General features: G+C 35.8%; 1 protein-coding gene across 1 annotated transcript in view; it reads left to right on the forward strand.

Annotated features, from left to right (window-relative positions):
- Positions 1-27,347, forward strand: part of USH2A (usherin) — a 998,601-nt gene that overhangs the window by 165,966 nt on the left and 805,288 nt on the right. Inside the window, exon 13 of the mRNA XM_051996749.1 lies at positions 16,418-16,601. Within this exon, the coding sequence (XP_051852709.1) occupies positions 16,418-16,601 (184 nt within the window). The remainder of the gene's footprint in view (positions 1-16,417; positions 16,602-27,347) is intronic.

Raw genomic sequence — 27,347 nt, forward strand, 5'->3', positions numbered from 1 at the left:
AAGAGTAGGCAGGGGTTAAAGTCCAAATCCTTTATTATCTCTTTCAAAGTCTTGTCTCCTTTCCTGGGGCCTGGTTAGCTTTTTTACAGGCCTTCCAGAGTCTTGATTTCAGTGAAGAAAATGAAGGAGGAAAGCCTGCCACCAAAGTGGTGTGAGATGGGAAGAATGAATCTGAGTCCAAGGGCTTGTGCTTTAGCCTCCAGTCTTCTTGTCTTCCCTAGCTCTGAATCCAAGCTCTCTCAGTCCCCCAAGAGAGCCACCAGGAGCCTGACTGAAGGTAGAAATGAATTTCTCTTCTTGGTTCTGAGAGCTTGAGCTCCTGCCTGCCTTCTCTGCCCTCTGAATGAATCTAGCTGAGGCTCCCAGCTTATATGCCCTACACTGAGTATAAACCAATCATTATATCACTAGAAAACCATTATTTGTTGTAAGATTAAATTAATCATACTGAACTTGGAGAACTATTAAGCACCATGCTAAACTAGATAATCATTGTCTTATCAATTCCATTTAGTACCTTGTAAGAATCCTTGTTTCAAGTTCAGAGTTCTGGCCCATAACATAAGAGCAAGAAGATAGATTTATAGGACAAAGTTAGAAAAATCAGAGCTTCATGTTACATATTTGGTATGGTTTAAGGGGTGGTCTATTCACTATTGTCTCAGGAACTTGGTTATCACTGATCAACAGATTATCTATCTGACAGTCAGTTATGTCTGTAGGACTATTCTAAGGCCGGAAGACTTTGAAATCATTGACAGATTATTAAAACAATAGCACTCTAAGGTTGGGGAACCTCAGGATCACTGATTCTAAAGCTAGAAGACTTTAGAATCATTGACAGATTGTTAGAACAGAAGCACTCTAAGGTCAGAGGACCTCCATACTGCTTTAGTTTCCCTAGAAGCTGTGTTCCCCATCAGAAAGACATTCTTCTCAGAACTGTAGCACTGAGAGTGTTGTGGTATTTATCTTTTTTAGTCATGTCTGTTCTACATGCTCCCATTTGGGATTTTCTTGGCAAAGACACTGGACTGGTTTGCTATATGTTGTTCTAGCTCATTTTACATAAGAGGAAACTGAAACAGGCAGGATTAAGTGATTGGTCCAGAGTCACACAACTAGTAGCCAAGGCCAAATTTGAATTCAGGAAGATGAGTCTTCTAGACTTTAGGCCTGGTACTTTATAAATAGTACCACTATGTTAAATATATTAGAAAGCAACTTCCTCAATACTATTTGGGAAAACTTGTTAGCTAAAGCTTGGAGGGGCAGAAGTAGGGTATTTTACCATCTCCATCCCACTTCAAGAGATTAATATCAGATATTAATTATGACATTATGAGGAATAGTAGAACCAGGAGCATATCATAAGGTAACAATTATTAAATATGATTTTGAATGGGACTAATTGGATGAAGTTTTCTCAGTTTGAGATTGTCACATGATCCCTATTCCCAGGTCTTGAATCTTGGGTTGCAGGGAGTCATGTAGTCTCTAAAGATCAGTCCCACAGGAAGTGATGTGACCCATAGGAAACAGACAATATTGGTCAAGGATTAGTCTATCCAATAAGAAGGCTCTGGTCTTTTGTTTTTTAAATCCCAGACAACCTGGAAGCTGGTCAGGTTCATGAGCACATGGCTCCCAGGTGTGTGTCTGGGACTCTCCCTGCAGGGACTAAATAAATGCTTTCTCTTTGTATCTGAAGATGTCTCTGAATAGTTAATTTGGGAAGGGGGGCCTAGCACTTGTCCCACACAATCTTATAAACGAAAACAGGGAGCTCTGGATATCCTGTAGTAGACCCTATTTCTATTTTCTACTATGGGCTGAAAATGCAAATCATCATGCCTATTTCATCAGAACTTTCTTCAAAAAGTTGTGGATGTTAGTTAAATTTTGGGGAAATTTCCCTCTTTTTCACAAGAGTGGAGTATAGTTTAATTGTTTCCCTTCTTATTCCCATCTTCCTGAAATATTTATTTATAAGCCAAGAAAGCTTAATCTTTCTTTAATGTGTTTTTCTCTTCCACCCAAAACAAATCCATTTTATTATTCTCATCAATAGTCTTTGATTTGCTTGCATCTCTCCCAACATATGCACACATGTGTACATGTGCATGTAGTCTCTAGAGATGTGAGAATTGGAATGGGGAATCCTCTCTGCCTGGTTCAGGTCCAATGTGAAAGAATTCACAAAACCCAAAATCTGAATGGCAGAAAAGGGAAGTTTATTGGCACTGAGAAGGCAGCTTTGCTAGAAAAACAGACTCCTCAGTGGCAAGATTCTGTCAGAAAAATAACAAAAGGTTATCAGTAAGAAGAGAGTATCTTCACAGGCAAGAGTCCTGGCAGGCAGCTGTGCCAAGAAGAGAGGTTCCTTGGCAAGGTATAATCACACTTCAGATTTCTGTAGAGATTTGGAGTTCAGAATTGTCTTTTTATAAGAAGTCTGGGGCTGGGGCTTCTATTCAGTGACCCCAGGCCTAGATTTCCAACTGATCACTTAATTTCAAGCTACTGGGAGTGGTCCTAGACTAATCTTTAACTCAATAGAGGGTGAGACCATATCTTTGGCCTGAGCTCCAACTGAATGAGACCACTTAACTGCCCTAAAGGATGGGTCTTTGTCAGAAGAGAGTTTCAGATATCCCCCCATCATTTGGACAGTTTCAGGCTTCACCTCCATTACCCCACCTCCCAACAACAACAAAAATGCGTTATACTTTCAAGGGTTTAGGACTGAGGTACAAATTCATCTGCTCACATTGCTGATTTATCTTCAATCTCTACCTTTCTTTGCTCTTTTCTCATACTGTTTACTGCTCACTACTCCCATGATTGATTCTTGATGTTTTCTTCTTTTTTGCTTTCTCCATTTTTTTCTTTTTTCATATTTTCAGATGGTTTCTTCCATACTTTTCTGTCTCTGAGTAAAAAGATTGACTTTTTATAGACAAGCCCCATTTGGTCATTGTTTAAGTCCCGTTTGACTCAGATTGAATGTAAATAGCAATTCTTTTAGCTTTTGCCAGAAACCCAGAGAGCCTTCCCCTCCCAGAATCATTTATTCATTTATTCATTCATTCATTTTAGTGGGGGAGGGGAGTAGGTGGACTTTGCCTCAATTGCTACCTGGTTTAATTACTGAATGGGTGTAGCCTCAGGTCAAATCCAAACCTGTAAAAGACCTTAACTTAAAAAGACCAAGGTCTCCCATTTCATTCAGGACCATCTCCAGTCACCTTGACCAGGACCCATATGGTTCTGGTGGAAAAAAATGAGGCAAGTGACTTTCATACAGCCTTCCCTCACTTAAATCCAATTCACTTGCATGTCATGGCATCACCTCTCAGATGTTATGGTCCTCTTCAGGAAGGAATGGCAAACAACAATTTAATAGAACGAAATCTGGAGATGAAGTCTTTTCCTTTTAAAGTGATGAGAATCTTTCAATTTGCAAGCATTACTAAGATGTAAATATGAAAGTAGAATTCCTTATCCTCAGGGAGCTTACATTATACTAAAGCAAATGTTCAAAGATAAGTGAATTCAAGATATGTACAAATGAACACCAAGTGGGTTAGGCTAGGCAATAACTACTGGGGGAATTCCAAAAAAAGCCTTTTGAAGGAGATGGCACTTAATTTTTTTATTATAGCTTTTTATTGGCAAAACATATGCACAGGTAATTTTTCAACATTGACCGTTATAAAATCTGCTGCTACAAATTTTCCCCTCCTTCCCCCCATCCCCTCCCCTAGATGACAGGCAGTCTCATACATGTTAAACATGTTAAAGTATATGTTAAATACAATATATGTGTTCATATTTATACAGTTATCTTGCTGCACAAGAAGAATCGAATTTAGAAAGAAAGTAAAAATAACCTGGAAGAAAAAGAAAAATGCAAGCAAACAACAAGAGTGCAAACGCCATGTTGTGGTCCATGTTCATTTCCCAATATTCTTTTCCTGGGTGTAGTTTCTATGGTTTTCATCTTTATTTAAAAAGCAGTGATAATTCTGTCATTTTCATTCTTTAATTCACTTTAAATTTTAGTTTTTCCCAAACTTCCAAAAGTTTTTGTTTTTGAAATCACATTAATGGCAATTCTCTTCCTCTTTAAAGAATGAATGGGGTATCATAAACCTGTGATATCATTGCTTTCTCTCTCTGAGACGTTCTGAAAGAAGTGCATAATGTTTTTCCTCTAGCAATGGGCTTCCTGGGGAGGTATTGAGCTTTCCACCTTTGCAAGTATGTTATAGGAGGAACTCATGTATCAATTGAGAGATTGTACTAGATGATCAATTACTTTTGAATGCTTTCCTAGCACTAAGATCTATGATTTCTTTTTTTGTAATTATTAGTGGATCTTTTATGACTCACTCTTCAAAGGCGATGGTGTTGGTGAATGAGATGAAAGTAAAACAATGGAGTATAATTTCTCAGGAGGATTTAATGACTGAATGCTGTGTGGATTTGTCTACTCCCCAGTGTGGTTTATAGTGAATGGAACTGAGTTCTGGAAGGAGTGTCTTGATGAGTGGACAAGAGGCAACTTGGGCTGAATGTCTAAATTTTTTTTCTTTTACAAAAAATGCAATTTAGTGAGTTCATGTACATGTTTTTATGAATGTTTTTGCATTGCTCTAAATAAGAGAGCTCTGCTGTGTTTCTTTCTTTCTTTTTTAAACAGTGTTTCTTTCCAATGAAACTTAGATTGAGGAACCCTCTTATTCTGAAGTGCCTTCCCTATAAACAGCTATTTCATAGTGGTCAGCTTTATAGCTGCCACATTAAAATGCATTGCCACAATCTGGGACTTTCATTCTACTTTCTTAAGCATATCCTGAATAAATAGATCATTTATTACTTGGGAAAACCTTGCTTTGGCTATGGGAATTGACTGGAAGACCTATGGAGTCCTTTCCCCCCTTTACCTCTATGATTTTAAGCAATGTTTGACCATATTAGCCTATTACACCTAGATTCCATGCCAGTTTCTTTAAAAAAATTATTAAGGAAGAAGGTGCATATAATGAAACCTCATGTATTATTAACCTAACCTTACTACAACTGCACAAGGAATAGGCTTGGTTCAACTAAAATTTATAGGCAATTTGTTAAAGCAGCAGTGCACATTAGAAGGTACATTAGAGCCACATTGGTTTTAATATGCCATTCAATAACTTGAACAGAGGTTAAAAATGCAGCTTAACCTCCATTAAGTATTTTTAAAATGCTTTAATTTAAAATTATTTGGGTGTGTGTACATATATGAATGTACACATGCACATGCGCTAATAAATATAGTGCTCTGTTTTTTTTTCCCCCCCTTGGTTCCCTTTCCTAGAGCTGTATGACCTAGTGACTTTCTGAAGCAGGCACTTAATCAGAGGCTAGGCTAGAAGAGGCAGAAGAATGATGTCAAGGAATACTGAGCCAGTGACCCACCCTTGTCCTTGAAAACTGAAGTCAGAGGGTTTATCGAGGACTGAGGCTTTTGGAATAAAGAAAGACTAATTGATAACACGTAGATCACCCTAAAAAATCTTTGTTGCTAAAACATTTCCTTTTTTTTTCCATTTCTTTTGTGTTTTGCAAATGATAAAATCTTTCCTTTTCTCTATATTATAGAGATTTTTCAATGTATCTCATTTTATTAAGAATAAATCATATGTGTTTATTGTTGAGCTCATATATCAAAGCTAGATCCAAGGCATTGTTAATAAAATTAGGATTTGGTCACTAGTTTTCCACCAAGTAACAATGCATCAAAGTTGTGTGAGGCAACTTTCTAGGCAAATGAGTTGCTCATTGTGGGTATCAGCTTTCAGGGTAAAAGTCACACCAAAGCTATCAGATAGAAAAGCTGGCATAGAAAGAAAGGCGAGAGCTCTTAGCCACATCTGTGAGCTTTATAATCCTTGAATTTTAGAAGTACTCAAGTCAGTGGGGAAAAGGAGCTACTGGAGTCAAGACAAGAGCAGCTCTTTTGTAGAGTAAATTCAAATCTCTGCTGTATCATAAGGAAGGTTTCTAAAAACTCAGTAAGCAAATTAAAGTTTTTAATCCCTAAAGGGGGTTTTTCTTTCCTTTTTCACTTTGAATTTGCTGGCACTATTGATCACCATGTAGAGTTTTGACCATTATGTTAATTTTTGGCTCTCAGCTTGATGATCTAGAAGTTGAGTCAGATATGATTTATTGGTAGTAGTAGTTGTTGTTGTTGCTGTTATGTTTTTATCATTGTTATTACTGAGCCTGATTCTGTGACCAGTGAATTAGAGCCTGGGGTATTATAAATTTACAAAAGGGAGCCCTATGTGGGTTTTAGAAGTAGGTGGTAAATTTGGCACTCAATACAACTGGAGAGTCTAATGGAGTATTTTCTCCCCTATGTGGCTTTGAAGAGTGCATTATTATACCCTGTAGATTTGGAATAGGAGTATTTAGCTTTGTGATTATTTTATTTTATTTTATTTTTGTGGCTAAATCAAAGCTGGTGTAACATAGTTTTATATTTCTTGTGGCCTATTGGCTAAGAATATTTGAAAAATCTATTGTTTGGATACAAATAAACCATTGACATGACAAAAGTTTAGAAATCATATTTTATGTTTAAATTGTCCATTTTGTGCCCCCCCTCTTCTTTACTCATTTTACTTCTCACCTACGTGGGTATCCTCCCTTTTTTATAAATATAATTTATAATAATATCTATAGATGATATATATTACATATAATATATATATATATATACATATAATATATACACATACATATGAATGTCTCCCTTTCCTTACATATGTTAATAGATAAGCCTCTTACCTTGATAGAAATCATGGCAGGAAATTATGGTTATAAGAAGGCACTACTTAAATTTGTCCTTAATAAGGGAGAGATTTTTTTTTTTAATTGGACTTAAGAAATTTAAATGTTCTCTTTATGAAGGAAAAATATGGAGGCATTAAGAGGATCTGACAAGTGGTTGGGTTAGTAGTTCCATAATACTGATAACATTAATCCTTGATTGACTGTGTCAATTATAATTCTTTATGCAACTTCGTACATGTCACCTAGATGGCATAATCCCCAAGAGAATGGTTCTTGTTTAAAATTCTGAACATGGGTATAATGTGCAAAACTAGTTTGCAAATTGGGACCAGTCATGTCCTTAACATGATAGTACAAGTAAAGTCCATATACATACCTAGTCTTTTCTCTTCTAAGCTGGTGTCCATTCTCAAGTTTGGTTTGGGAGTCATTTCTTCTAAATGGCTTATAATTAGTACTTAGCCTCAGATCTGGCCTCCTTTTCTTTAAAAGGCCTAGAGGTTAAACTTGTTTTCCATCTCCCATCTAAGACCTTGGCACAGCTGAGTTGTTCATAGTCCTCTGGAGGGACATTGCTGGGGAATGGACTCTTCATTTTATGCACAGGACAGGTAGTATGCTGTGCAAATAGCTACTGTAGAAGAGAATACCAGCTGCCTCACTAATAACTTTGAACTATATGGTGTCTGCAATAACTAAACCTGGGGCTCCCTCCTGATAAAAAACATCACCTTTTTGTAATATGGCTAACTGCTAACTTTAGATGACTATTACTTGGTTGTTCATTTGAGATTTACCTCTCAAAGGAGTGGGGCTGAGTTTGAACCAAATCTGGTGGAGCAAAAACTATGTTTTGATATCTCTTTATAAGTAGGCAGAAGTTTACAATGTAACATAGTGCCAGGTTAATAACAATGTAATGACCACACTTAATAATGTAATCCAGGATTGATCACAAAAAGTAACACTGAAAAGTTAAAGTGATACAGGAATAAAGGTGAGGGGCATGGGAAATGGAACTAATGGCATGGGCTTGGGAAAGAATTGGGATAAAGGACAGAAATTAAGGTCGGCAATCATTAAGCTGCACAAAAGATTTGAAGTTTTAACAGGAGGCAAGGGAAAAGGTTGTTTTCTATAGTTAGAAGTCATAAAAGGAGAGGTAATGGTCTAGAATTAGGTTCACTCAGGTAAAAGTAAGAAGTAATAGTTGAGCAGTAAGGTAACTGACTCATCCTAATTAGAACTGTTTAAAAATAGGGCAACTAAAATACTGGTGGGATTAACCTTAATAACCAGGCTCCTGTAAAGGGAGGGGGAAATTAACCCTATGGCAAATTCCTACATAGTCTCTTCTGTGGGTTCTAAGGAGCTCACCCACCTGGTCTCAGATTCCTTAAAAGCTTCCATCCTCCATTGTACCACTCGTCACATCTTCTTTTTTTCTTACATGTATTTCTCTTAGCCAAGCCATCTTTCCCTTTTGCTTTCCAAAAGAAATGAATAATTCACCAATTCTCCAATGCTTGTCTGATGGATCCAGCTTTCTTGATAACCCATGTTATCATAACACCTTTTACTTAACACTCCTTATGTGTACCTGTTCTATAAAAATTTTCAGACTCTTTAGCTCATCTTGAGATGATGCCAAAGTTATGAACTCGCTACCACTATGAATCTCTTGCACCCATTAGAAACACCCAATCAGTTGACCATAATGTGATAGGCAATCATTATGTATCATATTCTGTGCTGATAATACAAAGACGAAAGTGATCAACAGTTCCTGCTCTCAAGAATCATACATTCTGGAGGACCAGACAACATACACACATATAAGTATAATCCCAGTTTTGAGAGCCTCTCTTACAGAGACTGGATAGTTTTATTGTACTTTAATGACATGGTCAAACTCTCCAAACATTTGGAGAGGAAGAACTGAATATTGGTAGTTGTAACTTAATTGTTATTCTGGAGAAAGTTAACTGTTGAGATTGAAGATGAATTATATGAGGCACAAAAAGAAAGGACCAAGAAAACTTTTTGAGAAATTACTAAGTAGAAAGGTATTTTGAGAGAATGGAATTTAATTTTTATTGTGGAGAAGTTATCTTGAGAAACAACTTGAGCTGCCATCCTGAGAAAGCTGAACTTTGAACAGCTGTGGGGAAGAATCATCAGTTGCTTATGATTAGGTTGATTGTAGAGACAGAGATGATGTGGATTATGTCTTTTATTACAGCTAGCATAATGTTGAAATGTTAAACTGTCTTTGTATTACCTTTTATTTTTAATAAATAGTCAGTTATGCTGGTGTTCCTTGAGGTTTTTAAGACTGAGATTTCATATTAAAAAAGAAGCAGAACCTTCCAGATATCCCCTGCCCCTCCATAGTTTCTTTAGTTTATTTATAAACTGTGTTAGGTGCCTAGAGCTAATTGATTAATGAATGAGAGATTGTGAGTTTCTATTAATGTATGAAGTATTAAAATTTACCCCATGATTGCTGTGAAAACCCAAGATGAGGATTGATGAAGAAATCTGTCAGTATTGGTTAGAAAGAATAAGGGTTTTGGTATTGTTATGAAATAATGAAATGACCTATGAAAGCTCACCTGATTTTAAAACTGCTATACAAGTGCATACATAACAAATATAAAGCAAGAGAAAGTATTTTATGGAGGGAGAACTAGCATTGGGTAGGGGAGAAGGACCAAAAGCAGCTTCATATAGTAGTTATTATTTGACATGAGTCTTGAAGGAAACCAGAATTTAAAAGAGACAGAGGTAAGGAGGAGTTCATAGTACATATGGTGACCGTCAGTGCAAAGCCTATGAGATATAAAATAGAATGTTTTGTATGAGGAATACTAATAAAGATAGTGTTGCTGACCTGCAGAGAAATGAGTAGGGGAATAATATATAAGTCTAGAAAGGTGGCATAGGATTAGGGTGAGAAAGGTTTTAAATTCTAAATGCTAAGATGTTAGTATTTACATTCAGAAATAAAAGAGAACTACTGAAGTTTATTGATTAGGGCAGTAATATGGGAGTAATATGTGTGTAATATGTGCTTTAGAAAAATCACTTTGAAGGCTCTGTAGAGGAGGGATTGTAGTAGGAAGAGACTTGAGGCAGGGAAATTAACATGTCATTATAATAATCCAAGGCAGCTGTGTGGCCCAGTGGATAGGAGTGCCTGGAGTCAGGAAGACTCATCTTCCTCAGAACAACCTGGTTAAGTCACTACCTCAGTTTCCTCATCTACAAAATGAACTTGTAAAGGAAATGGCAAACTACGGCAGGATCCTTGCTAAGAAAACCAGAGATGGGATCCTGAAGAATTAGACATGACTGAAACAACTAAATAACAAAATAACAATACAAGCAAGATGTATTGAGTGCCTGAATTAGGCAAGTAGCATGAATTGAATTATGAATTGAAAGGAGTCATACACAAAGGTTGTTAGATAAAGGCAGAAAGAATAGGATTTGATAAATGATTGGATAAAAGGGGTGAAAGAGAGGGTGAGATATTGAGTATGACATTGAATCTGGGAAACTGGAAAGATGGTATTTTTAATAGAAAATAGGAAAGTACTGAGGAGAGGTAGCTATTGAGTAAAATCAGCCAGTTAGTTAAACATTTATTAAGTAGCCAATATGTGCCAGAAACTGTGCTAAATGTGGGGGCTACAAAGAAAGGCAAAAGATAATCCCTGCTTCCATGGATCTTGAAGTCTAATGGAAGGCAACTCGCTAATAGCTAAGTATTCACAAGATACTTATAGGATAAATTGGGCATGAGTGCTTTCAGAGGAAAGGTATTAAAAATGCATCGAGTTTGAAAATGGAGTCTTATATGAGGAATAGAAAGGAAGCCAATGACACTGAATTCTAGAGTATATTTGGGAGTAGGAAAGGAATGAGGTGTAAGAATATTGGAAAAGTAGGAAGAAAATAGATTATGAAGGATTTCGAACACCAACAATCCCAGATTATTATATATTTAATCTTGAAGATGATAGGAAGCCACTGAAAAATATTGAATAATAGAGTGACACAGTCAGAACTGTTTTAGAGAGATCCATTTGAGAGCTAAGTGGAAGATGGGGAAGTCTTTGAAATGCCCAGTTGACATTTGGTGATATGGGTCTAAAGCTCAAGGAAAGGACTAGAGCTGTTTGGATAAATTTGGCAGTCATTAGCATAGAGCTAATTACTAATTTTCTGAGAGCCAATGAAAACATCATATTGGAGAGTGATGGGAATACCACACAATTGAAGAACATTGCATGGATGAAGATCTAGTGGGAGATACTGAGAGGTAGTCAGATAAGCAAAAAATGTATATAAAGAAATAAAAAGTCAGTATTTAGAAGGAGGCAGCCAACAGTGTCATAACAAGGAAGTATCAAAAGAGAGGAAGATAAATTCTTTCATTTTTTATTTGTTATTGTTTTTAGGATTTTAAAAATTATTTTTATTTTCCCTAGTTACATATAAAACAAGTTTTTTGTTTTTTTGAACATTTATTTTTAAAGCATATTTCCATATGAATCTTTTTGGGAGAGAAAAATCAGAACAAAAGAGAACAACCACATTAAAAAAACAGAAAAAACAATGAAAATAGTATGTATTGATTTACATTCAGTCTCTCTGAATGCAGATGGTGTTTTCCATCCAAAGCTTATTGGGTTGGCTTGGATCACTGTATTGTTGAGAAGTAAGTCTTTCATAATTGATCACCTGCTTTTGCCATGTACAATGTTTTCCTGGTTGCGCTTGCTTCATTCAACATAATTTCATGTAATCCTTGCAGACCTTTCTAAAAGCAGAGCCTGTTCATCAATTTTTACAGAACAATGCTATTTCATTACTTTCGTATACCATAACTTATTCAGTGATTACCCTATTGATAGACATCTATTCATTTTCCATTTTTTTTTGCCACTATACAAAGAGCTGATACAAACATTTTTGTATTTGTAGGCCCTTTTTATCTCTTTTATGATTTCTTTGGGATACAGACCAAGTAGTGACACTGCTGGATCAAAAAGTATGCACAGTTTGATAGCCCTTTGGACATAGTTCAAAATTGTTCTCCAGAATGTTTTGATCTTTTCACAACTCCACCATCAATGCATTAGTGTCCCACTTTTCCCATGCCCCCTCCAACACTTTTTATTATCTTTTCCTAAAGTCTTTCTTCTGGTTGAATAATGACATTGGAAGCCAAAATGCAGAGAATATAGAAAAGCACGGAAGATTAAATGTAGATGCATAGTACAGAGTTCCCCCCCCCCCCCCCCAAGAAATTTGGCTAAAAGGGAGAAATTCAGGACAATAGCTTGTGAAGATAATACAATATAGGGAAGGTTTTCATTTTTTTTTAAGTACAAGAGATTTGTAAGCTCCATGAAGTCCAGTAGTATTTCACTTCTTTGTCTTTATATCCTTTGAGCATCATTCAGTCCATCAGTCAATTAACACAGTAAGCACTTATACTGTGCTAAGTGCTGGGGATAGAAACAAGCGAGGAACTTACCATGAAATGGGATGATACCACATGTAAAAACTATGTACAAATACATTGGGGGAGCAATCTCAAGGGGGAGATGCTGAAATTAAGAAATATAAGGAAATATCATTTTTGAAGAAAGTAATATTTTGGCTGAAATTGCAAGGAAGCCAAAGAACCTAGGAGGCAGATATGAGGAGGTAGAACATGAAAGAATAACCAGTGAGTTGGGAGAGTGTGTGAATGAGGAACAGCAACAAGGTCAGTGTAACTAGATTGTATGGTACATAGAAGAGAGTAGGGTTTAAGAAAATTGACAAGGTCATAAGGGGTCATGTCTCTATGGGATTTAATTGCCAAACACAGGATTTTATATTTGATTCTGGTAGTAAAAGGGAGCCACCGGAGTTTATTGGAGGGTAGTAGTATGGTCAGACCTGCACTTTAGGCAGATCAGTTTGACCATTGAGTAGAGAATAGAGTAGAGTAAGACTTAAGGCAAAAAAGACTAACGAAAATTATTAAAATAGTCTTGATATGAAGGGATGAGTGCCTGCATCAGAATAGTTAGTGTCAGAGAAAAAAAGGGATTGAATATGAGAAATGTTATAAAGGCAAACATGAGAGAATTTGACAAATGATTATGGGAGGTAAGAGTGAGAAATCTAATTTGACACCTAGATTTTGAGCCTGGGTAACTGAGTAATGGAGAATGGTTGTACTCCCCATAGTAATAGGTAAGATTTGAAGAGGGGATTTTAAGTTGTCTAGGAGATTTGAGCAGTGTCAGGAATATCAGAAAGAAGAGAGTGGGGAGGAGGGGGAAGGGAGGGAGGTAGGGAGAGAGAGAGAAGAGAGAGAGAGAGAGAGAGAGAGAGAGAGAGAGAGAGAGAGAGAGAGAGAGAGAGAGATAAAGGAAAGAGAGTGATCAACAGTGCCAAAGGCTGATGAGAGGTCAAGAAATATGTGGAGTGAGAAAAGGCCATTAAACTTAGCAATTAAGAGACTATTAGTAACTTTGGAAAGAGCAGTTTGTATTGGATGATGTGATCAGAAGATAGACTGCAAAAAATTAAGAATAGATTGAGAGGAAAGGAAATGGAGGGACCTCTTGTAGATTGCTTTTTTAAGGAATTTAGCCAAAAAGGGAGGGAAATATAGTATGATAGCTGGCAAGGAGAGATTAAATGAAGAATTTTTTTTTTTTTGAGGCTGGGGAAAACATGAGGATACTTATAAGCAGTAGGAAAGGAGGTAGAAGACAGGGAATGGCTGAAGATTAATGAGAGTAGGGATAATAGAGGGAGCAATCTGCTTGAGGAGACAGAATGGAATGGGATCCCTTGTGCACATAGAGTGGTTTGCCCTGGCAAGGAGAAAGACCATCTCTTCGTATGAAGCAGGGGTAAAGAAGGACATTATTGCAGATAACTTTGGAGTAATAAAAGATGAGAAATAGGGGAGATGAAGTAGCCATATGGCCTTAAAAATTTTCAGTGAAATATATGGCATAGTTCTCAGCTGAGACTGAGAAAGGTGGAGCTATGAGAGACTTAAAGAGGAATGAAAGAATTTAGCAAAGCAGAGTTAAGTGACTTGTCTAGCTAGTATGTGCCTAAGGTCACATTTGAACTCGGCTCTTGCTGATTCCAGGCCCAGAGATATATCCCCTGACTATCTAGCTGCCTCAGTGAATCAATTAGGGATATATAAGATTGGCTCTTACTACAGTGGGACCCAGATGAGATAATGTGACATAAACTTGTAAGTGACAGCCAATGTGTTGTTATATGATTTTCTCCAGCTTCTTTCAGTTGCTTATGAATCTTTGTGGGTACTAGGGACTTCTCGGCATACAATAGGTCCTTAGTAAATGCTTGGATTTTTGATTAATTCCCTTTACACAAATAATGGTCTTTTATCACTATAGTATTAAATTTAAACAAAGCCAGTCATCTTGCATGAAATGCATTCATTCAATATTGTCATCATAAATTCATAATTGTACATTTGAATGCAAAACAAATATATTCTAAATAATTTGTGTCTGCAACCACTTTTTGGCTATTTTGGAGGGGTGTTGTGTCATTTTATTCAGTCATGTCTAATTCTTCATGACCCCAAATTTTCTTGGCAAAAATGCTGGAGTGGTTTGCCATTTTCTTCTCCAACTCATTTTACAGATGAGAAGAGACAGTTCTTACTATCAAGAGGCTATATTCTAAAAAAGGAGACAACACATGTCTCTGAGATATGTTAACTGTGGACCTATGGATAGATGTATTTATCTCTTGGCATCTCACGAAGGTCTCTAAGACTATTGATTTCATATTAACTGTCAATCTTCATCAGTATGAGGGTGTTTCCAAATTGCAAATAGTTCACACTGAAGAAATGAAATATTCTTATATCCTTTTTATTTCCTTAATAGACTGGAAATTATAAAAAAAAGAATGTATAAACTCCATCTCTTCAGATTTTACTATTTTATTGGGATATAAGATGTGTTCATATAAAAACTACTATAATACAAAGCTGTGTATAGTCAGTGCTGAATGAGTAGGATAGAACCTTGAGTTTACCTCTTTCCTTTTACTGACCACAATTTTCCATTTTAAGCTTGCTAACATTTATAAGAGGGAGTACACAGGGGTTAGAGAGAATGGAAAATACAGACCAATCAATTTTGCTAATTGTTAGAAGCTATGACAAAATGGTTGGTATGGGAGAAGGTTGCAACAATGGGCTTAAATGAGGTTTTAGGGTTATCTGTGAATTCCAATTACTCTTTGCTCTTTCCCATTACATAAATAATTGACAGTTGACTATATATTTATGCCATGTTTGTATTTTTCTGTCCTTTCACCCCACTTAAATGTAAGATTTTTGAACACAGTGACCATAGTTAACCTAAAATCTTTTCATCTCTTTTTCTGTAGAATAGTACTAGTGCTTATTGTATTTTATTGATTAACAGTGTAATGATGGCAGTTAAAATTGCTATCTTTCATTTACATGATTTTTGGGAAATTGAGAGGTAAGTAAAGAATTTACAGTAGGATTAGAAAGTGCACTAGAGAGTGTTTGGTCCAACCCTCTCATTTTACAGATGAGGAAGTTGAAAATTAGAGGGGTTAAATGATTTAATCAAGTTCACACAGATAGTAAATGATAGAATTAAGATTTGAATCTTTTAGTTCTCTTTGAATTATGCCATTCTATGTCCATATGGTACTAGTGGTTTCCCCTTTTATATTACTTGATCATCCCATCCAATGGCCAGCCAAAAAAACCCCATAAATCCCAACCAGGAAATTCTAATGATGATATCAAATGCTTAACAAGATCCTGGATGTGGGTGCTTTAGTTTGTCCTTCTGACTTCCAAAGGTCATGATCCTTACTTGGGATGCCACAGACATCATAAATAATTTATAGTTGTATGCAGTTCACAAACTGTCATTGGTTCAAGTCTTCCTTATGTGCTAATTTATACAGTGACTCAAGAACACATATTCCATGCTTTACATCCAAGTATAATGGAAGACAGAACTAGATGATAGTGTTATTTCTTTATTAAATGGAAAAAAAGGAGCTTAATAAGACGAGAGAGCTAGCATTGAATTCAGCACAACCCATGTTTAAGTTCTTTCCTTGATTCAGAATCTGAGTGTGCAAAGTGACTTTAGTAAACAATTAGTTGTGAAAAATGAATGCTATGCTATGCTGTATCATTAATATATCCAAATAGCTTAACTACTGTTTGAAGATCTCTAAGAATGAGGAATAAATCATCACCATATTAGCTGTGACTATAGACAAGTCATTTAATCTCTGCGTGCAGGGCAACTCTTTTTAAGATTATAAATTGCTTAAAATCTACAAAATTATGATCTAAGTTATAATGTTACCTTTTTCTGTGGAGAGAGTTTCCATACTGGTAGTTCCCTATATTGATGAAATTACAATTCTGGACCAATAAAAGGAGAGGGGTGGGTGGTGGAAAAGAAAAGAAAACAATTTATAATAGTTTGATTTCTTTTATCCCTAGGTTTTTATGTTTCTCCAGGCAATAAAACTGGCTGCCTGCCATGCTCATGCCATACAGCTGGTGCAGTTCATCAGGTCTGTAATAACCTAACTGGTCAGTGCATATGCCAAGATGCTTCTATTATTGGACAAAGGTGTGACCATTGCAAGGACCATTATTTTGGGTTTGATCCTCTGGCTGGGAGGTAAACATCTATTAGTTTTAATAATTAAATGTTTCTGATTTAATTATCTTGGCAATTATCTCTGCTTGCTAACTTTGAAATCTTTATTGGCAGCCTCAAAACATTTTCTCTAAAAGGTAAAACTTTCAGTTTATTCACATGCTTATATTTATATCTATTTAACCTCTGCTTCTGATGTTAAACATGTCATGAGGCTCTCTGCATGTTTCCTAAGGCAGTTGCTTTAAAAGTTGATTGGTGTTAAATCAGTCTATTTTCTGAAGCTTGGGATTTTACTCTGAAGTTTTGTTCCCCCTAACCCCCATCTTTTTACACAAATTCTCAAATGTCAAACTCTTAAAACTCCAGCACTGAAAACTATTGGGTGCTGAAAGAGAGGTACTTCCTATTATCACCATAGATTTCCTGAACTTAATTCCTATCATCTCATGCTAGCTGCTTTTGTATTTTTCCTGTTTCTCCTTAAGATTTAAATTCTAGCAGATGAGCTTGCCTGTTTTTTTCCCCTCACAGTAATATATATATGTATATGTGTGTGTGCATACCTATACACACACACACCTATTTATATATACACACCTATATATGTGTACACAACTATATATATATCTATATATACCTATATATCTTAACAATGAACTATTTTTTTTTCAATGTATAAGGTACAGCATAAAAATATATTAAGCATTTTCTGAAACTTCATTAACTCTTATGAATCTAGTTCATTCACCTCCCTCTGCCTTTACATAGATATTTAGACTGTATTAATTTACACTCGTTTGTGTGCTGTTAAAAAAAAAAAGTGTCCTTACAGAATTATGATACAGTATTTATCTAACCTCCCCCATAAGATTATAAGCACTTTCTAGGTAGAAACTGTAGCTTTTACTTTTTTGCTATTCCCATCCCCATGCAGCTTCTAAGGTGCTCTGCACCCAGCAGGCTCTCAGTGTATACACATACATATATTGCTGGCTGACTGACTAACCCCTAAATTAGTACATAGTCCACTGCTGATTATTCAAGGGTTTGTAGATTATCCAAGCTCTTTTTATCTTCTCATTTCCCTCCTGCTGACTGCCTTTTGGCCATGCCAGTACTCATTAACACTTCCATTAGAGTGTGGACCGAGTAAATGCAAACTGAAAATCTAGCTGGTAAATGAGGGGAAATGTATGCCCTCTCTATGGGTAGGACACTTGCATTGTTTCTCCAAGACTCAAACCTATTTGAAAAATCTTTTTTTTTTTTTTTTTTTTTTTGGTAAGGTGGGGAGCAGCAGTGTAGTAGGTGGGGCAGTGAATTTGGAATTGGGAAGTCCTGGGTTTGAATTCTACCTCAGACATAAAATAGCTGTGTAAATCCAGCAATTCACTTAATCTTTCTGAGCCTCAGTTTCCTCATGTGTTACATGAAAATGTTGAATATGATGATCTCTCAGGTCCTTTTTGCTTCTCTGTCTATATTCCTATGACCTCTAAGGGTATGTGGTAGGGGAAGTGGAGATGGAAAGAAATGGAAGAGAATTGAAGAGCAGGTTGGAATGGTGAGGTTGCCTTGGCACACCCCATCATCCCTTTTCAAAACTCCTCCCTACTTTATATTTTCAGAATGGAGAAAAATCCCTTATTATGATTAACAGAATCAGGGAGGTGAGTACACTAGAGATTTTCTTTCTCTTCTAAGACTTAATGTCATGTGGTATCTCCTTGAACTGAGAAGGAAAATGAACCTATGGTGTCCTTGTGTCACCAAAGGATATAAACACAATTGTGCTTCTGTAAAACTTGACATGTGGAATGTGTGCTCATCTGGAATGACCCCCCCCTACTCAAGGGTAACTGATGATTTCTGTTGTGTCTTTTCTCTTTAGCGCTGATCATCATTACAAAGGAAATTCCTTAGCATGAAAGGTCAATAGGGAATCTGGAAGTATGACCATAAGAAAAGACTTGATTTATTCTTTCTTTCATAGTTTGAAAAGGATAAAAATTCATTTTATCTTTACGGTGTCTTTTTTTCATTTCTTGAAAGATGTGAAAATCTCCCTGATGACTTCTAGTTGTTATTGTACATATGCCATTTACTGTTTCAAACTACTCTTAAGCTTTAGTGCAGAAATAGCTATAAATATGGGGAACTATCAAATATGTGGTTATCTCTTTTGGGCTGAGGAAAGAATATTCAGATATCTCAGGAAATTTATATAGTTACAGAGCAAGAGAAAAGTTAGGCCCAGGACTTGACTTAAAGTCGTGTATTGAGTCATTGTATTCTTTTGTTTGGGAGAAAATCACATCCCCATCTGTCCTTCCTATTGAAGTATGCTGAGCACCCCCTAAAGATCCCCTAAAGATCCACTATTTACTTTCACAGGAATCACTTCCTCTTGCTCTCCCCCATGTTCCCTTCACTAGCTCAGTTATGGCTTATGTTTTTCCTTTTGTTCCTTTCTTCTATATTCCTCTCATGCTCCCTAGAGCCAAAACAAGTTCTTTCTACCCAGTTTGACAAACCACCTGTGTTTTTCTTCTTCAGTAGATCATTCTTCAAAAGGCACCTATCAGAACAATGGGGGAGGGCTACAGATGCCCACAAACTGATGTAAGAACAAAATTCCCTTCATTTATTTCTGACACATGACATAAACATGACAAAACCAAGCACAGAAAACAATGAAGCAAAACAATTGCCCCAGTGAAAATCAGTTTAATAAAAAAAAATAGAATTTGACCCTTGAAAAATAGAATGCAAAAGGAACCATGTTCATCTCTTTTCCTACAATTATCAGCACATAGTTAAGAGCCATATTTAACACACTAAATTTACTTATGCTATCCTCAATTATCTATGGTCAAATATTTCTGTATTCCTTGGGTTCTCAACCTGGTATATAGTAAGTACCTTATAAATGCTTGTTAACTAACTCCTCACACCTTCCCTATTCTGTATAACCCAGCAGATTTCCCCCACATTATACTTGTCCTTATTTTACTCTGGACCTAAATTGGGTATGCCTTCTTTGTCAGACACCTTTCAGTCAATAAATATTTATTAAGAACATGTTATGTTCTAGGCACTGTGCTAAGTGCTAGGGTTTAAAAAAAAAGAGGCAAAAGACAGTTCCTGCCATTAAGAAGCTCATAGGGAGGGAGAGAGAGAGGGATGGAGAGAGAAAGAGAAAGATAGGGAGGGAAGGAAGGACACAGGTAAGAAAGGGGAGGGAGGAAAGGGGAAGGAGGAAAAGGATGAGAGGGGAGAAAAGAAAGAGAGGGGGAGAAAAAGGGGATAGAAAGCAGAGGAGAAAGAAAGGGGGGGAGGAGAGGGAGAAAGAAAAAGGAAAAGGGGGGAGAGAGAAAAAGAAGGAAGGAGGCAGATTCCTAAGTTAACAGGGGAAATTGGTGACAGAGGCAGAGTTAAAACGTAAGATTTTATTACATCAAATCTAGTGGTTTCCAATACACTAAAAACAATTATTAAGAACAGTCAGAAACTATGCGTGGTGCTAGGGATGCAACCCCCCCCCAAAAAAAATAGTCCCTTCCCTCAGAAAGCTAGCATTCCCTCAGGATGAATGCAAGGGACATCCTGCAAGTGACCCCCCAAATTTTGGCAGACATTTTGCCCTTCTTTTATAAACATGAACATGTTAATATGACATTTGATCATGGGTAGAAATGATATACAAAATTCCAAATTGGGGTTTACTGATAGAATTAAATCACTAAAAGAAGTAAAATAGAATAAAGCAGTCAGATATCTTTCTTATCAAGTTGTCACTTTTTATAATGTGGTAGTAGAAAATATTGGAAGAAGTGAGAGTTTTAATACAGATTTGGGAATTAAAAAAATATATTCTCAGTTTCTCCCCAAAGGATGTTGAGCATACTGCTAGTGTATTTCCACTACTTTAGTCCATTCCCCTGATAGTACTCACAGATGAGATGTTTATGGAATTATAAACTTAGAGATAGAAGGAACTTTAGGGTACATTAGAAATACACATCTGGAGCTGGGAGGAGTCTCAGAGGTCATCATGTCCACCCATATTTTACAGATAAGGAACTAGTGTACAGCAAAGTTAAGGATTTGCTCAAGGTTGTATAGATTAGGATTTTCCCACTCATGACCCCTTTTTGCCAGAGAAATTTGTATATGATCCTGGATATATAGGTATACAAAATTGGTATACAAATCAAATATTTACTGATAATAAATCATAATTTTGTGATCCCTATATAAAGTTGTATGATCCTATATGGGGTTGAGACCCCCAGTTTAAGAAAGTTTGATATAGAATTAATAGTAAGTAGTAGAGCTGGTATTCAAATGTGGGTCTGCTGATTTCAAACAGCTTTCCTTCTCCCCCCACAGTGTTGCTATCAGTCTAGAATTTGTGAGTCAAAACTTACAGTGACCTCTAGAGTGCTACATGATTTTTTGCTCTAGGTACATAGTTTTGTGAAGATTATTTTAATTTATGAACCTCTCATTTAGTCTTGGGGCTCTTGGTTATGAGTGGATGCTTGAAAAGTGGTCTCAGAGAGATAGAGAAATGCTCTGAAGATAAACTAGTTCAGGAGACAGTCATCTCCTGTTTGTCTTCTATTCAGGATCATAGGTTCACACATTTAGAGCTGAAAGATTTTAGCATTTTCATTTAATTCAACTCCTTCAATGAGATGAAGAACTGAGATACAAATATAGGTCACTTACATGGAGATTTAATCCCAGGAACCTTTGACTTTTGATCCAATGGTTTTTTCATTATTTCCATCTTCAAAACCAAGCTTCTGATGACAAACTATGTTTCCAATGCATCATTTTTTTCCTAATGGAGGTATTACTCTTATAATAGTAAACAGGTTCTGACTCCCTTTCTGTTTGCATGCTTGAGTGGGGGGGGGTAGGGAAAAGAAGGAAGGTCTTGAGAGAGGAAAATATATGAGATTCATGGTCCTAAAAACAGAGGCAAATTAACTATTTTCCCATTTGTATCTCAGACAACATTGAGTTACATAGGGGTCCAAACCGAGCTATAATGGTCATGATTGCTGGCCTAGATTAGTAATGCTTTACTCCTGTTTTGTTTACCATAATGAACTGGTCAATAAACATCACAAATTGTTTATCTATATAAATCTTGACAGATTATTGTTTATGAAATCCATTTAGCAAGTGAGGTTTTCCCATAAGGATGAAAAATGAAGATTTTAAACAGATTGCGGGAGAAGCTTGAGCTGTACCTAGAGAGTCAATGTAATAAAGGTTTCTTTATATTAATATTACAAAAACCATTTATCCTGGCAAAATCAATATTGCAATTCATCTTAGTTTGGTTTTTCTCTTTCTAAGTTGAAAATGTCTTTTCTTTTATTATATATAATTCTGTTTTAATAAATGTGAGATATATCTCATTTAGAAGGAGCTCTTGAGGAGGAAGCACTTATAAAATGACATGAAACTTGTAGCTTATTTGGTAAACAGTCCTAGAGAATGTAGAAAATTACATTTGTGGGTCTGTGAAATTTGGAGGCATCATTGTACTTATATCTTAATCATCAGAACTCCCAGATGATCTTGACTTTAGAGGATCAAACAACAGCATTTAGAGAAGATCCAATCTAAAGGTTCCTGTCAGGCAGAATTCCCACCAATTAAAAGCAAACAATTATCACAATGGTCAGGTTTCTGGCTGGGTAAGAAGTTATGAAATCAGGCACAATCATTTTTAATTATTCAAAATACTGTATACTTTCGTGAAAAGAGATTTATTTAGTTTGGGCTTGGAGATTAATATCTCCTGGATATTGATTGCATGAAAGTGGAGTTAGATGAGTATCAGTTGGGAGAGAAGGGAACTACATCAAGGAAAAGAACAATGTTAGATATTGGGAACTAGTGTTGCAAATGTACTGTATGTAAAATAAGTCTGATCGTCTCATGAGTGAATGGTAATGAAAACTGAAATACTCAGGAGACCCTTATTCATGAATGGTGTAGTAAAATAATTGTTGCAGAAGCAGAAGCTTGTCTTTCAATGTTTACCATAACATCACCATAACATCAAAAAAACCCACAAACCAAATATGCTAAGGAACAGCCTGAAATGAAATTAAGAACAAATAAAACATCTTTGTCTCCCCCAGAATTCTTCATTCTTATTTTTTTTTAAGAGCAATTTTCTTTAGCTGTAGAAATGCCTAAATACTCTAAGCAAAAAACACTACATGAAGGGGAAGATTTTGAGGTCATGCGTATGTAGTACTCAGTATAGTTTTTTGAAAAAGAAAAAAATACCCCAAATATCCCTTTCTCCCCCACCCTTTTTCCTCCTTTTTTTTTTTTAAGAGAGCAAACTAGAGTATAGTGGTTTCCAAGAGAGAATGTACTTTATTTATTCTCAAAGGGATATTATTCCATAAAACAAATTTGCAGTTTATTTTGCAGCTTTAGCTTTTATCAGTCTTTTTAAGGGTGTTGAATGATTACCCAGGAGATCACACAATCAAAGTTGCAGTGGGATAGAGGAACTATAATAAAGAAAGACCTTTGATGGATAGAAAAAATAGGAGGATGATATCTTTAAACTTGTTTTAATGTGCCACATAAAGAACCCTGTGTTAAAAATAGTCTTTAGGCATATACAATTTTTTTTGTTTTTAATAATTTGTGTGACAAAATCCCTTATCAATCAATATCATTGTCATAGGTTAATTGTTAGAATAATTCTTTTTTGGAGGTAACACATTTCTGTTCCTATCACAGTTAATAAAATGCCAGTGCAATAATTTTAATGGGCAAATATTAAAGCCAGAAATTGTAGATGCACAGTTAATAGTTTGTTCCCTAATATTTATTTTGCTTATTACAGTCCCTACTTATAGTCATTGATTTCAAACTACTATTACTACAAAGTACTACTACAATGATGACAACTATTACTACTTCTAGGTGCATATAGGTGTATATATATATTTATATATAGTATATACTATACTGTTATACTTAATAGACATAACTGAAAATATAGTATTTAATGTTATTTCAGTGGTCTAAACTAACTTTCCCAGACTTAGATGTCAGGAATAGGACTTGGTGATGTTTTGGAGAATGAATTTGCGTCTCTTGACTCTAGAAGGTAACTGACTTTGACTTAACTTTGAAGGTAACGACTCAAAGGTAACTTTATTTGAAAAATCTCAAATATATGTCCCATAATCCATGGTATCCTCATATACAGTCTATATCATAGTATTTCCATAGGATTATAGATGTTGACCTGAAAGGGGTCCTAGAAGCCATTGAATCCACTTCCCTCCTTTAATGAATGAGGAAATTGAAACTGATAGATGAGGAAACTGAAACTGAAGAGAGGATTTGTATCTAGGGCTTTTGTTCCAGTCTTTTTCTTCTACTACATTGTCTTCTTCCTTCTATCCATAGCTAAGTAACAACAAAAATAGTTTAGAATTTAATTCTAAATGAATAGACAGCTACTAAATTATCGGATCATAGATTCTGATCACAAAGCAGAAAAATAGATTTAGAGTTAGAAGAGGTCTTGTTGCTCTTTGTCTTGTCTAAAGGCTCTTTTTAGGTTGAAGACAATACTCTATAGTTTTCCAGTTCTTCAATGTCATCTTCCCTGTACTAAATGAAAAAAAAAACTTTTTGTGCCCCTTTCCTTTCTCCAAGCACTACTATTGCTTTCTCTCTTTCCTCCAGCTTCCACCTCCCACCCCCATTAATTACCAATGAGCCTTTTTATAAACTTACAGTCATTCTTTCTACTCATTCAACTGAGAGAAGGAAGGGAAGAAAATAATCTAACATCTGATGCATAAGCGGGGAACCCCTCCTCCAGACAAGTTCCAATCCAATATCTTATAAATATGGAGGTAACTCTGTGTTCCTGAAGACCATCCAATAGAGAACAAGGCTGGCAATCCCACCAAGCTGGGAAGTCTCTGAGAAAGGGCTTAGTGATAAATTGTATGACTGCCAGTTTAGGACCCACCTAGCCAAGTTTGAGAGGCTCATCACCAGAAGGTTGTTCTCCAGGTGATGAAGCTTTTTGGCAATCAGAACTCATGAATGTCTGGAGGTATTCTGATTCATATTGGTGTAGGGAGTGCTCACAGTGATTAAATTATAAATTCTTGAAGAAAAGAAAAAACATAGATTTGGATTTTCCTTGAAGAGAAGAGAAGATTTTAGAATTGGCTCTGGTGGCTTTCTCTTCAAGGAGCTTCAGCAATTCAACTATCTGTTGTCTCATTTTGGATATTTTTTAATGCCTATCAGTTTGTGGCAATATGGCATAATGGAAAAAGAGTAAGATCTGCAGTCAGGAACCCTTTAGAGGAACATCTGCAGCCCTAACTCTTTAGAGTCGTGTGACCCTGGACAAATCATGTATCTTTTATGTGCTTCATTTTCTTTATTTGTAAAATGGTGATTAAAATAGATATAGTACCTATCCCACAAAACTGTTGTGATAGCCAAATAATATAATATATGTACAAAGTTTTTAAAAGTTTATTGTTGTTAACACTATCATTTAATACCTGCCCAGGGAATGCAAATATAATTCTGACTTTTATGATTTAAAAGAAAATATTTTCTTTCATTCCAAAGCTAAATTAGTTAATTCATTCATCTATTCAACAGATATTTATTGAATCTACTACTTGTAAGACATTGCTTTAGTTTCTATATATTATAGTGTACTGGAAAGATCTGGTTTCGAAGTAAGGAAACCTGAATTTAAATCTTGGCTCTTTCATTTAGTTGCTGTGTGTATAACTGATAAGTCACATAAATTCTCTGTGACTCATTTTCTTTATTTGAAAATAAGTCTTACTATTTACTTTAAAGGGTTTTTGGGAAGAAACCCAACTTTAAGACACTTAAACCTTAAAACCTTAAAGGACTTCATTGACACAGATTATTAATGAAAAAAAAAAGTCTTTGATTTTAAGCATTTACTAATTTGGCTATGGCTTTTGAATCATGCACTGTTCTTTGGGTTGAATATGACAGCATTTTTCTCATGAGTGCAAATATTTGGGAGTTAGTTATGACATTGGAAAAAAAATTAAAGTATTAGTTAATGAAGGGATTCTTTAGATTTAATTTAAATGACTGTTGTTCAGTCATTTCAGTCATGCCCAACTCTTTGGGATCCCATTTTGGGTTTTCTTGTCCAAGTTGCTGGAGTGGTTTGCCATTTCCTTCTCCATCTCATTTTACATAAGAAACTGAGATGGACCTTAGTAACATAGCTAGTAAGTATCTGAGGTCATACTGGAATTCAGGAAGATGAGTCTTCCTGACTTGGCCAGGCACCCTATCCACTGTATCATCTATCCTGGCCAAATTTAAATGATATCAATTGCTTTTAATCAACTCAGAGAATATTGTTTTTGTTATAAGAAAATGTGCTCTCCTCTCTGGTACATAAAATATTGTATTGTTCTTTTGGTCACAGAGAGGAGGAGGTAGAAAAATGGTGCAGTTGTTTCTACAATAAAATGAAATAAAATTAACAACCCTAAAGAAGTTGTTCCTCCATTGTTTACTACAATGCTCTACACAAGAGAAGATCTTAGTAATTGCTGGCTGGACTTGACTTAAAAAGGGTGCATAAAAATGAACTATAAACAATCTTTTTTCTCAATCCTATTTTTAAAAAGAAATTAGGGAAACAGCATTAGAAGGGCTTTCAAGTATTAAGTGCAAATCTCCTTTATAACACCCTTAACAAGTAGTCACGTAGCTCCCACTTACAGAACTCTATAATCATGGGGAACTCATCATTTCCCAAGTCAACCATTTTACTAATGGATGCATCCAGCAGTTAGGTAAGTTTGTTCCTTATTTAAGCTAAAATTTGCCTCTTTGCAACTTGTAACAATTGGTCTTAGCTCTCTTTGGAGGCTAACCAAAACAAATCTCATCCTTTGCCTACAAATGTTTGAAGACAGCTCTTACACTTCTTCTTCTATCAGGAGATTGGGAGCAGAAGGCTTAGAAAATAGAGAAGCATTTAGATTACTCTTCTTTGTTGCTTGATGGGAAAATTCCCTTAGTACTTTTCACTGCTATGGGAGCAGCTAATGAGGAAGGCAGTTGATAGTGCAGTTATTTTCAACAGAGTATTTAGGAATGCCAAGGTATAGGTAGGCTGTTGATCTATGAATGACAGTAGATTAATGAACTTGACTTTTTTTTTTTTTTTTGCTAGTGAGATGGTTTGGTATTAGAGTATAGTGGTACTTGAAGGTTGGTGATTGTCAGAGGACGGTGAAAATTTGAGGAGAGATCCATAAAGAACCAGAAAAGTTATTTTGTTATTTTTGAATCATTTTGTGGCATGAAGCATGCTTTTTAGCAATATCTTGTGGCATGAGTTCATTTTTGAATTAGTCTGGGTTCTTGACTTGGTGGATCTAATCTAGATCTAGCATGTGGAAAAACAAGTGCTAAAGAAGCTATGAATTTTACTTTGATAAAAACCTTCCAGCAGATTTGTATCACTTCATAATCTTTGCTAAATGATTCCCATGTTCAACTAGAGTCAATCCATCAAATTATACCATTTCATATCTTGGCCATATGGATATAATAGGATTTGAGATTTAGAACTTGAATGGAGACAACCAGTCAAATCCCTTGATTTTTATAGATAAAGATATTGAAGATACTAAATTACTTGCTGAACATCATACAGATATTAAGTAA

The sequence above is a fragment of the Antechinus flavipes genome, chromosome 4 (assembly GCF_016432865.1).
Source record: "Antechinus flavipes isolate AdamAnt ecotype Samford, QLD, Australia chromosome 4, AdamAnt_v2, whole genome shotgun sequence".
NCBI lineage: Eukaryota > Metazoa > Chordata > Mammalia > Dasyuromorphia > Dasyuridae > Antechinus > Antechinus flavipes.